At 38.7% G+C, this 12225-nt stretch overlaps 1 protein-coding gene across 5 annotated transcripts in view; it reads right to left on the reverse strand.

Moving 5' to 3' along the window:
* FBXL13 (F-box and leucine-rich repeat protein 13) overlaps nt 1-12225 on the reverse strand; it is a 255993-nt gene that overhangs the window by 163349 nt on the left and 80419 nt on the right. For all 5 annotated transcript variants that reach the window (XR_001006628.1, XM_011985472.1, XM_011985469.1 and 2 more), the window contains 2 exons: nt 9514-9609; nt 3328-3460 (listed from right to left, as the gene is read on the reverse strand). Coding sequence is in view for 4 of the 5 variants with exons in the window: in XM_011985472.1 (XP_011840862.1) it covers nt 3328-3460; nt 9514-9609 (229 nt within the window). In the remaining variant the exon portion in view is untranslated. The remainder of the gene's footprint in view (nt 1-3327; nt 3461-9513; nt 9610-12225) is intronic.

Genomic DNA, 12225 nt, shown 5'->3' on the forward strand with positions numbered 1-12225 from the left:
GAGTTGATGGGTGCAGCAAACCAACATGACACATGTATACCTATGTATCAAACCTGCATGTTGTGTACATGTACCCTAGAACTTAAAGTATAATAATAATAATAAAACAGAGACAGAGAGAGCAAGTTTGGGTGGCTAACACTTTAAGGTTTATAATTATTTTATTAACTTTTTATTACTACAAACATAATAAATTGGTTAAAAATGACAGACTAAGCACACATTCAGCTTCTCTCTCCTGCCCAAAATCCAAGAATGAATTTTTTTTTCAAAAATGTATAACATGCATGGAAGCCAAAGCAAGAATGGCCTTGGTGGATCAGAAACGAATAGTTCCTAAAAATCCAAAGGCAGATGTAACCAGGCGGAATGAGGAACATGCAGGACACAGTTGCTATAAAGGTGAAAACGGCATTATATCCCCATATAGGATGTATCCCAGAAATTAAAAGATGTATTAACATTATTTTCATGAAAAATATGAAAAAGCAGCCATGAACAAGACTCCTGCATATCCCTGCTACTTTTCAACATTGCAAAAAAGGTCCTAAGCAATGTAATAAAATGAGAAAAAGAGAAAAAAGATAAGAATAGGCATGAATGAAAATAAAACTGTCCCAGATACGACAGTCTACCTAGAAAATTCAACAGAATCAATTGACAAACTATTAAAACCAAGAAGAAAGCTTAACACATGGTCAGATACAATAACATCATACAAAAAACTACAGCTTTGTGTAGCACCAGCAATAAGCAATCAGAACTATTCCATTTTGCATAACTTCTTTTTTCAATTAAAAATGTACAGACACAGTTGAAACTCCTTGTGCACTTCTTCCCCTTTCCATTAAACTCTCTCTGTCCACTTTTACAATCACTGTCTTGCATTTGGAGTTTTTCTTTCTCATGCATGCTTTTTGTATGTCACCATATGTGTGTGTACTTAAAAATCTATAGTAATGTATATTGTTTGAAATTATTTCAAAATAAAAGGTAAAAATATACATAATTTTGCAAATTGAAAAGTTATATACAAATGGTATTAGATTTTATATACAATATATAGCTTTCTCATGCAACTTCATTTTACCCTTTAATATCTTTAGACTTATTCAACTGGTATTTGTACATGTATATTGACATTCTTTCTCATTATCTGGTGTTGCAGGAAGTCAAGGACCCCGAACGGAGGGACTGGCTGAAGCCACGGCAGAAGAACATAAATTGTGAAGATTTCATGGACATTTATTAGTTCCCCAAATTAATACTTTTATAATTTCTTACGACTGTCTTTACTGTAATCTCTGAACATAAATTGTGAAGATTTCACGGACACTTATCACTTCCCCAATCAATACCCTTGTGTTTTCCTATGCCTTTCTTTAATCTCTTAATCCCATCATTTTCTTCGTCAGGTGAGGAGGATGAATGTCACCTCAGGACCCTGTGATTGTGTCAACTGCACAGATTGTTTGTAGAGCATGTGTGTTTGAACAATATGAAATCTGGGCATCTTTAAAAAAGAACAGGATAACAGCGATGTTCAGGGAACAAGAGAGGTAACTTTGAACTGGCCGCCAGTGAGCAGGATGGAACAGAGCTATATTTCTCCTCTTTCATAAGCAAATAGGAGAAATATTGCTGAATTCTTTTTCTCAGCAAGGAACATCCCTGAGAAAGAGAATGCGCTCAGAGGGTAGGCCTATGAACGGCCCCCTTTAGAAGTGTGCCGTCTTTTATGGTCGAAGCCGAAGGGATGAAATAAGCCCCGGTCTCCTGTAGCGCTCCCAGGCTTATTAGGACGAGGAAATTCCCGCCTAATAAATTTTGGTCAGACGGGTTGTCTGCTCTCAAACCCTGTTTCCTGATAAGATGTTATCAATGACAATGCGTGCCCAAAACTTCATTAGCAATTTTAATTTCACCCCATCTGGTGGTCCTGTGATCTCGCCCTGCCTCCATTTGCTTTGTGATATTTTATTACCTTGTGATGGTGATCTCTGTGACCCACACCCTATTCGTGCACTCCCTCCCCTTTCGAAAATCGCTAATAAAAACTTGTCCGTTTTACGGTTCGGGGAACATCACGGATCCAGCCGACATGTGATGTCTCCCCTGGACACCCAGCTTTAAATTTCTCTCTCTTGTGCTCTTTCCCTTTATTTCTCAACTCAGCCAAGACACACAGGAAATAGAAAAAGAACCCTTGTTAAACATTGGGAGCGGGTTCTCCCGATAATCTGGAGTCAATATGAATGTCTACTTTTTTTTGAAATATACTGTTTCTTTCATTTCCAGAAATACTTATATGATAGAAAATGCATCTCAAAGAATATATAGGTTAAAGGATATATAGGTTAAAGACAAATATCACAATGGAAGTACAAAGCAGTCAGTTTGGAAAAAATTGTAAATAATCTCAATGTCCATCAAAAGGAAGAAGGTTAAATAAAGCATGCTACATCTACAACATAGAAAATAATTTTACAGTATTTAAAAAGAATGTAGTGAATCTAAATGTACTGACATGGAGAGATTTTCAGGACATAAAAGAAAATATAAAACAATATGACTCCTTTCATGTTGTAAAGTTGTGTATTTTTAATCACATATATAGAAATGTATTTTAGAAAAACAGAAAACTAATAACATCGGATGCCTTTGACTAAGTGAATAGGTTTGAGGGAGGTGAAAAAAGATGGTTTTACTGCCTATTGTTAGATTTTTTAAAATAAGAATATGTTTTATAATTGTTAGTAGAAAAAATTGATGATCCATAGATATACAAATACTAGACCCCAAAAGAGTAGTCAAGAATAGACAAAGAACCGGCCGGGCACAGTGGCTCACCCCTGTTATCCCAGCACTTTTGGAGGCCGAGGCGGGTGGATCACTTGAGGTCAGGAGTTTGAGACCAGACTGGCCAACATGGTAAAACTCCGTCTCTACTAAAAATAAAAAAATTAGCCGGGGGTGGTGGCGCATGCCTGTAGTCCCAGCTACTCGGCAGGCTGAGGCACGAGAATCATTTGAACCCAGGAGCCGATGGTTGCAGTGAGCCAAGATTGTGACACTGCACTCCAGCCTGGGAGACAGAGTAAAAAAAAAAAAAAAAAAAAAAAAAACAGAATAGACAAAGAACCAACTCCCAGGGCACACAATACAGTAAAAGCTGTACTATATTATACACTTTTTAAATGGTTATAATTGGTATCCTTATGACCTAAAACTGTCACTGAAGTTTCCTTTCTAATCTATGCTTTTATGTATATTTGTTTAATTGTGATACAGGAAAGCAAGACAAATAGTTGTAATGAACATACTTACTGACAGATCTGAAAGTTTTGGGTCGGAGAAGACAACCATGAAAATTCAAACGCAGCACATTTAAACGCCACCTTTGCAAAGTAGACAGTATATATTTATCTGGAATCACATTTTTCACTGTGGAAAAATCAATCTAAAAAGAATAAACAAAATGCATTAAGAAATGAGAAAGTACCCAAAAACAATTGCAACAAAAACAATAATAGACAAATGTGACCTAACTAAAGAACTTCTGTACAGCAAAAGAAACTATCAATGAAGCAGACAGACAACCTACAGAATGAGAGAGAATATTTGCAAACTATACATCCAACAAAGGCCTAATATCCAGAATCTATAGGGAACTTAAATCAACAAGCAAAAACAACCCCATAAAAATAGCCAAAGTACATGAACAGACACTTCTCAAAAGAAGAAATACAAGTGGCCAAGAAACAGATGAGAAAATGCTCCGCATCATTATCAGATAAACGCAAATTGAAATCACAATGAGATCGGGCACAGTGGCTCATGCCTGTAATCCCAGCACTTTGGGAGTCCAAAGTGGTGGATCACTTGAGTCCATGAGTTCAAGATGAGCCTAGCCAACATGGCAAAACCCCATCTTTACTAGAAATACAAAAATTAGCCAGGGGTGGTGGTGCACGCCTGTAGTCCCAGCTACTCGGGAGGCCAAGGCATGAGAATTGCCTGAACCTGACAAGTGGAGGTTGCAGTGAGCTGAGATTAGACCAATGCACTCCTGCCTGGATGACAGAGCAAGACTCTGCCACGAAAAAAAAAAGATACTGTCTCATACCAGTCAGAATGACTTTTTTTTTTTTTTTTTTTTTTTTTTAAGACAGAGTCTTGCTCTGTCACCAGACTGGAGTGCAGTGGCATGATCTTGGCTCAGCTCACTGCAACCTCTGCCTCCCAGGCTCAAGCGATTCTCCTGCCTCAGTCTCCTGAGTAGCTGGGACTATAGGCACATGCCACCACGCCCAGCTACTTTTTGTATTTTTAGTAGAGACAGGGTTTCACCAGGTTGGTCAGGATGATCTTGATCTCTTGACTTCATGATCCGCCTGCCTTGGCCTCCTAAAGTGCTGGGATTACAGGTGTGAGCCACCATGCCCGGCTCAGAATGGTTATTATTAAAAAGTCACACAACAACAGATTCTGGCAAAGTTGTGGAGAAAAGAGAACACTTATACACCATTGGTGGGAATGTAAATTAATCTGACCACTGTGGGAAGCAGTCCAGAGATTTCTCAAAGAACTTAAAACAGAGCTACCATTCAACCCAGTAATCCCATTACTGGGTAAATATCCAAAGAAAAATAAATCATTCTACCAAAAAGACACATGCACTCATATGTTCATCTCTGTGTTACTCACAATAGCAAAGATGCGGAATCAACCACATATTCAATCAATAGTACATCGAATAAAGAAAAAGTGGTAGATATACACGACGGAATACTGCATAGCCATAAAAAAGAATGAAATCATGTCCTTTGCAGCAACACAGATGGAGCTAGAGGCCATCATCCCAAGCAAACTAATGCAGAAGCAGAAAACTAAATACTGCATGTTCTTACTTATAAGTGAAAGCTAAACATTGAGCATACACGAACATAAATATGGGAGCACATCTGCATATTTATGTGGACTACTGGAAGGTGGGGGCTGGTTTAGAAAAACTACCTATTGGGTACTACGTTCACTATCTGGATAATGGAATCTGTACTCCAAACCTTAGCATCACATGATATTCCCAGGTAATAAACCTGAGCATGTACCCCTTATATCTAAAACAAAAGTTGAAATTATTTGAAAAGAAATAAGATCTGTTTCATGTAAAAATTTAAAATATTTTAAAGCGTCTAGTACTAAAAGCTCTTCATCACATCATTTCCAGACAGAAAAAAAGACTGAAATGTTAGTTTGAATGTTCTATTTAGTACAGTATGGAAATTTCAGCACATACACACATACATTTTTGCTTGTTCCCAAAAATGATTTGAGTTGGCTGATAAAAATATAGTAAATTAGGATAAAAAACGTAAATGCAAAATGGTTTCCTGACATATAATGTTCAGTCTCTCTTGTGAGTTGAGATACATTAATTAAAATAACAATGTGATATCAGATATAAAAAAAAGTATAGGCCTGGAATGGTGGCTCACACCTATAATCCTAGGACTTTGGAAGGCCAAGGAGGGTGGATCACCTGAGGTCAGGAGTTTGAGACCAGCCTGATCAACATGGTGAAACCCTGTCTCTACTGAAAATACAAAAATTAGCCAGGTGTGGTGGCGTGCACCTGTAATCCCAGCTACTCAGGAGGCTAAGGCAGGAGAATTGCTTGAACCCAGGAGGCTGAGGTTGCAGTGAGCTGAGATCGTGCCACTGCATTCCAGTGTAGGTGATAGAGCAAAACTCCATCTCAAAAAAAAAAAAAAAAAAAATAGAGAGAGCTAAGGAAATTTGGGGGCAAAAAGTACTCCATAACTCCACACAATTTTGTGACTTTACATACACACACACACACACACACACACACACACACACACACATATATATATAATTTTTTAGGGGGGACAGAGTCTCGCTCTGTTGTCCAGGCTGCAGTGCAGAGGCATGATCTTGGCTCACTGCAACCACTGCCTCCTGGGTTCAAGTGATTCTCCTGCCTCAGCCTCCCGAGTAGCTGGGATTACAGACACCCGTCACCACGCCCGGCTAATTTTTGTATTTTTAGTAGAGATGGGGTTTCACCATGTTGGCCAGGCTGGTCTCGAACTCCTGACCTCAAATGATCCACCTGCTTCAGTCTCCCAAAGTGCTGGGATTAGAGGCATGAGCCACCATGCCTGGCCAATTTTGTGATTATAAATGAATCCAACCTTTGCCTTAACAATTCTACTTCTAAGAATTTATCCTGCCAATATAATCATACATGTATACAACGAGACACTGAGAAACAGGATATTCACCACAGGATTTTATTAACAAAAGATAGTAAGCAACCTAAATGTCTTTCGATAGGAGACAGATTAAATAAATTGAGTGACTTCCATATAACAAACCACTGGACAAAAGCTGAATTCAGGGCAAAAAAGCACAACTCGGAAAGAGAAAACCTAAAGCAATAGAGTCCAAGTGTGCTGCTCTCTGGTTGGCTGATTCAATTCAGGGACAAAATGCACAGTATCTAGAGGACTTACTTGACCCGAACGCTTCATGAATATTACTCATTAATGCCAAGCGTTTTATGAAAGTTGGGTCTCAGAGCTCAAGGTTATATCATTGTTAAAGAACCTTAAGAGGAGAAATTCTATGCTGCCAGTTAGGGGAAAGGCAAATGGCAGACCTGGCATTCCCTTATAAATAGTTGATAATTAAGAACACATACTTTCTAGTCAGACAGATCAGAATGTGAATCCCATCCTAGCCATTTAACCATGTTGGCTATGACTTAACTAAGGCTTAGTTTTTTTCCATCTGTAAAATGGGAAAAATAATAGTGCCTAACTCAGGAGGCTGAAGAGACAAACTGAGAAAATGCAAATAAAATACTTAGTGTAGCATCTGGCATATAAGAAAGCATTCAATAAATATTAGCTACTATTATTACTTCAAAAAGACATGACAAAGCACACAAAATATGGAGTACATAAATTTTAAAAAGCATGGAATAGGACTAAAATAAACAACACATAAATCATATTTGACATTCTTGGTGTGTCTGCATGCATGCAGAAACACATACACTCTGTCATTTTCTAATATGAACTCCTAGGCTGGCACTTATGTACTATTCTTGCCACAGAACTATTTTTTAACCTGAAACATGTTTGTGTTTCTCATTCCAAAGAGACATTGAGGAGAGGACTCAGTCAACAATAAAAAATAAGCAAATAAGCACACATCCCCCAACAACTTCTCTTGTCTGTTTCTTGTAAGATACTTTAATATCAACAAACATGGTCATTTACACCATCAACCAATGTTCAGTGGCAACATTTTCCCTGTTGTCTAAAGTCCAGTCAATAGCTGACTTCACAACCCCTCCTTAGTGCTAATGATTGAAGCACTGATGATATCACGTGCTCAGACTGACCTATGAATAGGGGGCCTGGCGCCATTTTGTAGAAGCTCTAAAACTTAACTCAAAGAAATTAAAAGGAGTTGAGAAGGTGTCAGGGGCTTTAGCTTCATAAGTTAACTCAACATCTTTACATCGCATCTGGACACCATCCCATTCTCGGTTGCACTACTCTCGCACTGTGCAACAATGGCAAGAAAAGAACTGATTTCATCTTACCAAACCTATCTTAGCTAACAAATTAGGTGTTCCTGTCTTAATTTTATTTTTAGTTTAACGCGGTGATTCTCGAACGTTAGCGTGCATCAGAATCATCTAGGGGGTTGTTAAAACAGATTACTGTTTGCTACCCTAAGAGTTTCTGACTCAGTAGGTCTGGGATGGGGCCTAAGAATTTGCTTTTCCAACAAGGTATTGGGTGATGCTGATACTACTGGTCCCAGGACCACACTTTGAGAACCACTGGCTTAAAGTGATAAATCTCTAAATTACATTACAGATATTTGGGGATGTTGCTTTTTCCTTCGGAAAACCTATAAAGAAGAAAAAAATGCATCCAAATGGTCTAGAGGAGAAAGAATATATACAATATTTCGATCATGACATGTCTTGAGGAAGCTGGCAGGAGTTAGAAAAAGCCAACACTTCTGCCCAGAGACCTCACTGGATAAAGATGGAGAGCATTATAAGCACATGGCAGTGAGGAATGAAGCCAGGGTAGGAAGTTAGTGCTTTATGTTCAGCAAATTTCTCTTTCCACAATTGTATGTTGCTCCATCCTCCTACTTCTGCTTTTATTTGTGAGTGTTCAAATGTGGCACAATTATAATCAGCATTTTTAGCACAAACAGTAACTTTATTCAGAAGGCAATGAGAAGTTGCCTGTTCACAGGCAATTGGATGTTCACAAACGTAAATTTTCAGCTGACAATATTAGCAATACTGTGATATCAATGTTATTGTTTATCAATCAGCCCTGGCCACTCCAAAAACCTCTGCCCTTATCAGTTTTGCATACAATCACCCAGGTACACTAAGGTCATCCTTGTAATCCTCTCTTTTTTTTTTTTTTTTTTGAGACAGAGTCTCGCTCTGTCGCCAAGCTGGAATGCAGTGGTGTGATCTTGGCTCATTGCAACCTCTGCCTCCTGGGTTCAAGCAATTCTCCCGCCTCAGCCTCCCAAGTAGCTGGGACTACAGGCACACACCACCACGCCCAGCTAATTTTTAGAGACAAGGTTGGCCAGGATGGTCTCAATCTCTTGATCTCGTGATCTGCCTGCCTCGGCCTCCCAAAATGCTTGGATTATAGGCGTGAGCCACAGCGCTCAGCCAATCCTCTCTTTTCTTTTTTTTTTTTTGAATGATACAGAGTCTTGCTCTGTTGCCCAGGCTGGAATGCAGTGGCACAGTCTCGGCTCACTGCAACCTCCACCTCCCAGGCTCAAGCGATTCTCCTGCCTCAGCCTCCTGAGTAGCTGGGATTACAGGCAACTGCCACCGTGCCTGGCTAATTTTTGCATTTTTAGTAGAGACAGGGTTTCACCACGTTGGGCTGGTCTCAAACTCCTGACCTCAGGTGATCCACCTGCCTTGGCCTTCCAAAGTGCGAGGATTACAGGCATGAGCCACTGTGCCCAGCATAATCCTCTCTTTTTAATGGAAATAACCCTTCCAAAAATTATGAGTTAAGAAAAAGCTGTTGCACACCTCACACTCTAAACATCTTTCCCATAGTCATGGACTCAACATATAGTCTATGCTCATGAAAAGGAAGTAGGCACACAGTAATAAAACCAGAATGGAGTACAAACTATCCAATAAAATGGAGCTTTGTTTCGATCCAAAAATGATATTCATTTATATCTACCATTTACATTTTAAAATACTAATGATGTATCTCTTAAAATGGCATTACTATCTTTTTTATCTCTTCCCCCAGGCTTGTGCCTGGACAAAAGAAAACCAAATTCACTTGCTGCTGGTGACCACAGAGCAGGGAAGAAGGTGTCCCCACAACAGTTGGCTTCACAGCAGTCCATTCTCCTTTTAAGAATTAGTGTGAAGACATAGTTCAGTTAGTATCTACTTACAGCATTCCACAGTGAGTTCAGCTGTGTCATCAACATCCAGGCATGATTAACTTGACCACATATTATCACATCTTTTAAACTGAGGTAGAAGAAAATCTAAACACAAAGAAAAATACACAACTTTGAAAAATATGTGAACTTTGATGTAACTTGTCCACTTACCTTCTGTGTGTGTGTGTGTGTACACGCACATGGGTGCACACATGCATTAGTAATGATAATGTAATCCATACTTTGCAAATAGCAAGAGTTTAAGTGCTAGAATTTTATCTCAAGACAGGAGTTTTATCTAAAGTACTGGAACCTATCTGCTGACTCTTTTTATATAATATAATCCTTGTGATTGATAGTTGCAGAAGGATGGTGAGAAAGATAAGCATATTTGTTTTATTTTTTGAATGAAGATAGAATTCTGCCAGAAAACTAATGATTTCCATAAATAGTCATTGGTACATAGAAGGCAATCAATACCATCTGCTGAACTGAACTGCATTCCTTCTAAAGATGTAGGATTCCTCAGAGAAGAAAAAAAAAGGATTCCTGGGAAAGAGCAATAAACACATTTTGGCTTCTACTTCTGGAAATGTGGTAGACCAAAAAACCAGGAAATCCTTCTGGTACAAAACATCAATAAATGCTAAAAGAAACATTTCTTAAAAGCATAATTCAGTTGTCAAGAAAGTAAAACAAATATGCAAGGACCCAATCCTTGTAAACCCAGACTGATAATAAGGTGCTTCATGCTATAGTTACTTGGGAGGGAGGAACAATAAAGATGGTTGCTACTTTTCATAATAAAATGGGTTCAGATTTTACTGGCCATGCAGAGACACAAGACAGTCATCAGGCCTGTACAAAGCTGGTACAGCCATGCTCTGGATAATGATGTTTCAGTCAATGATGGGCTGCATGTATGACAGTGGTCCCATAAGATTATAATGGAGCTGAAAATGTTCTATTGTCTAGAGTCATCATAGCCATTGTAATATCATAGCACAATTACTTAATTTTTAAATAAATCTAGTGTAACCTAAGTGTACACTGTTTATAAAGTGTAGTACTCTATCTGTAGTTGTGTACAGTAATATCCTAGGCCTTCACATTCACTCAACACTCACTCACTGACTCACTTAAAGCAACTTCTAGTCCTCCATTGATAAGTGCCCTATATAGGTGTGCAGTTTTAATGTTTTTTACCATACTTTTATATGTTTAAATACATACTTACCATTGTGCTACAATTGCCTACAATATTTAGTACAGTAACATGCTGTACAAGCCTGTAGTCTAGGAGCAATAGGCTATACCATACAGCCCAGGTGTATACTGGATTATACCATCTAGGTTTGTGTAGCACACTCTATAATGTTCACACAATGACAAAATCACCTAATAACACACTTCTCAAAAGGTATCCCCATCATTAAGCAATGTATGACTGTAACTGTAACCGAGTCAGAAAAAAAAAAGAAAAGAAAAGAGAGAGAGAGAAAAATTCAGGATTACTAAACAGTTAGAAAGAAATCACGCCTGTAATCCCAGCACTTCAGGTGGCCGAGGCAGGAGGACTGCTTGAGGTCAGGAGTTCAAGACCAGCCTGGCCAACATGGTAAAACCCTGTCTCTACTAAAAATACAAAAATTAGTAGGGCATGGTTACACATGTCTGTAATCCCAGCTACTTGGGAGGCTGAGGCAGGAGAACTGCTTGAACCCAGGAGGTGGAGGTTGCAGGGAGCCGAGATTACACCACCGCACTCCAGCCTGGCGACAGAGCGAGACTGTCAGAAAAGGCGAACAGGAGGGGAGGGGAGGGAAGGGGAGGGGAAAGAAATCTACCTATTGGCAAAACAAAAACTAAGGTATCTAGCTTGGTATGAAAAAGATCTCCAGCTAGGCACAGTGGCTCACACCTGTAATTCCAGCACTTTAGGAGGCCGAGGTGGGAGGCTCGCTTGAGCCCAGGAGTTTAAGACCAGGCTGGGCAACATAGTGAAACCCCATTTCAACTAAAAATTTTAAAAAGTAGTCCCTAGTCCCAGCTACTCTAGAGGTTGAGATGGGAGAACTGTTTGAGCCTGGGAGACTGCGGCTGCAGTAAGCCATCATCACGCGACTGCACTCCAGCCTGGGCAATAGAGTAAGATGCTATTTCAAATAAAATAAAATAAAATAAAATAAAATCTCTCAAAGAATTTGTAACCATATTGACCATTTTTGGTTTGGGTTAAACAGAAATAATAATAAATATTTTTTTAAAAAAATGGATGAAAAAAAGAAAAAAAAGAGTTTATAACCAAAGGCCAGTGATGATGTGTGTTGGGATTTAAATTTTATCATGCCTGGGATCCAATTTGAATTTATTACCTTTGTAACTGGATTTGATATATTAATGTGCAAAGAGGTTCCACGGGTAATAACTCTGGGACATTTGGCAGAAATAAATATTCTCTCTAAAGAGACACAGACACATTCCAGCCAAGCCTTACAGGATACCCACAGATTAAGCCCTCCAAAAACAAGCTCCCAATCAAAAACTGCAAAACATACGAGGAAAAGAAACTCCAACAAGATTCAAAAGAAACCTTTAAAGTGATGAAGACATAAAAAGCAAATAAAACTCTTGAGACAAATGTCAAACAGGACTGGGAAGATCTGTAAAATAACCAAATAAAATTCATGAAAATTAAAAATATAATTATTGAAATTTAAA

This window comes from Mandrillus leucophaeus, unplaced genomic scaffold (assembly GCF_000951045.1).
Source record: "Mandrillus leucophaeus isolate KB7577 unplaced genomic scaffold, Mleu.le_1.0 Scaffold284, whole genome shotgun sequence".
Classification (NCBI taxonomy): domain Eukaryota; kingdom Metazoa; phylum Chordata; class Mammalia; order Primates; family Cercopithecidae; genus Mandrillus; species Mandrillus leucophaeus.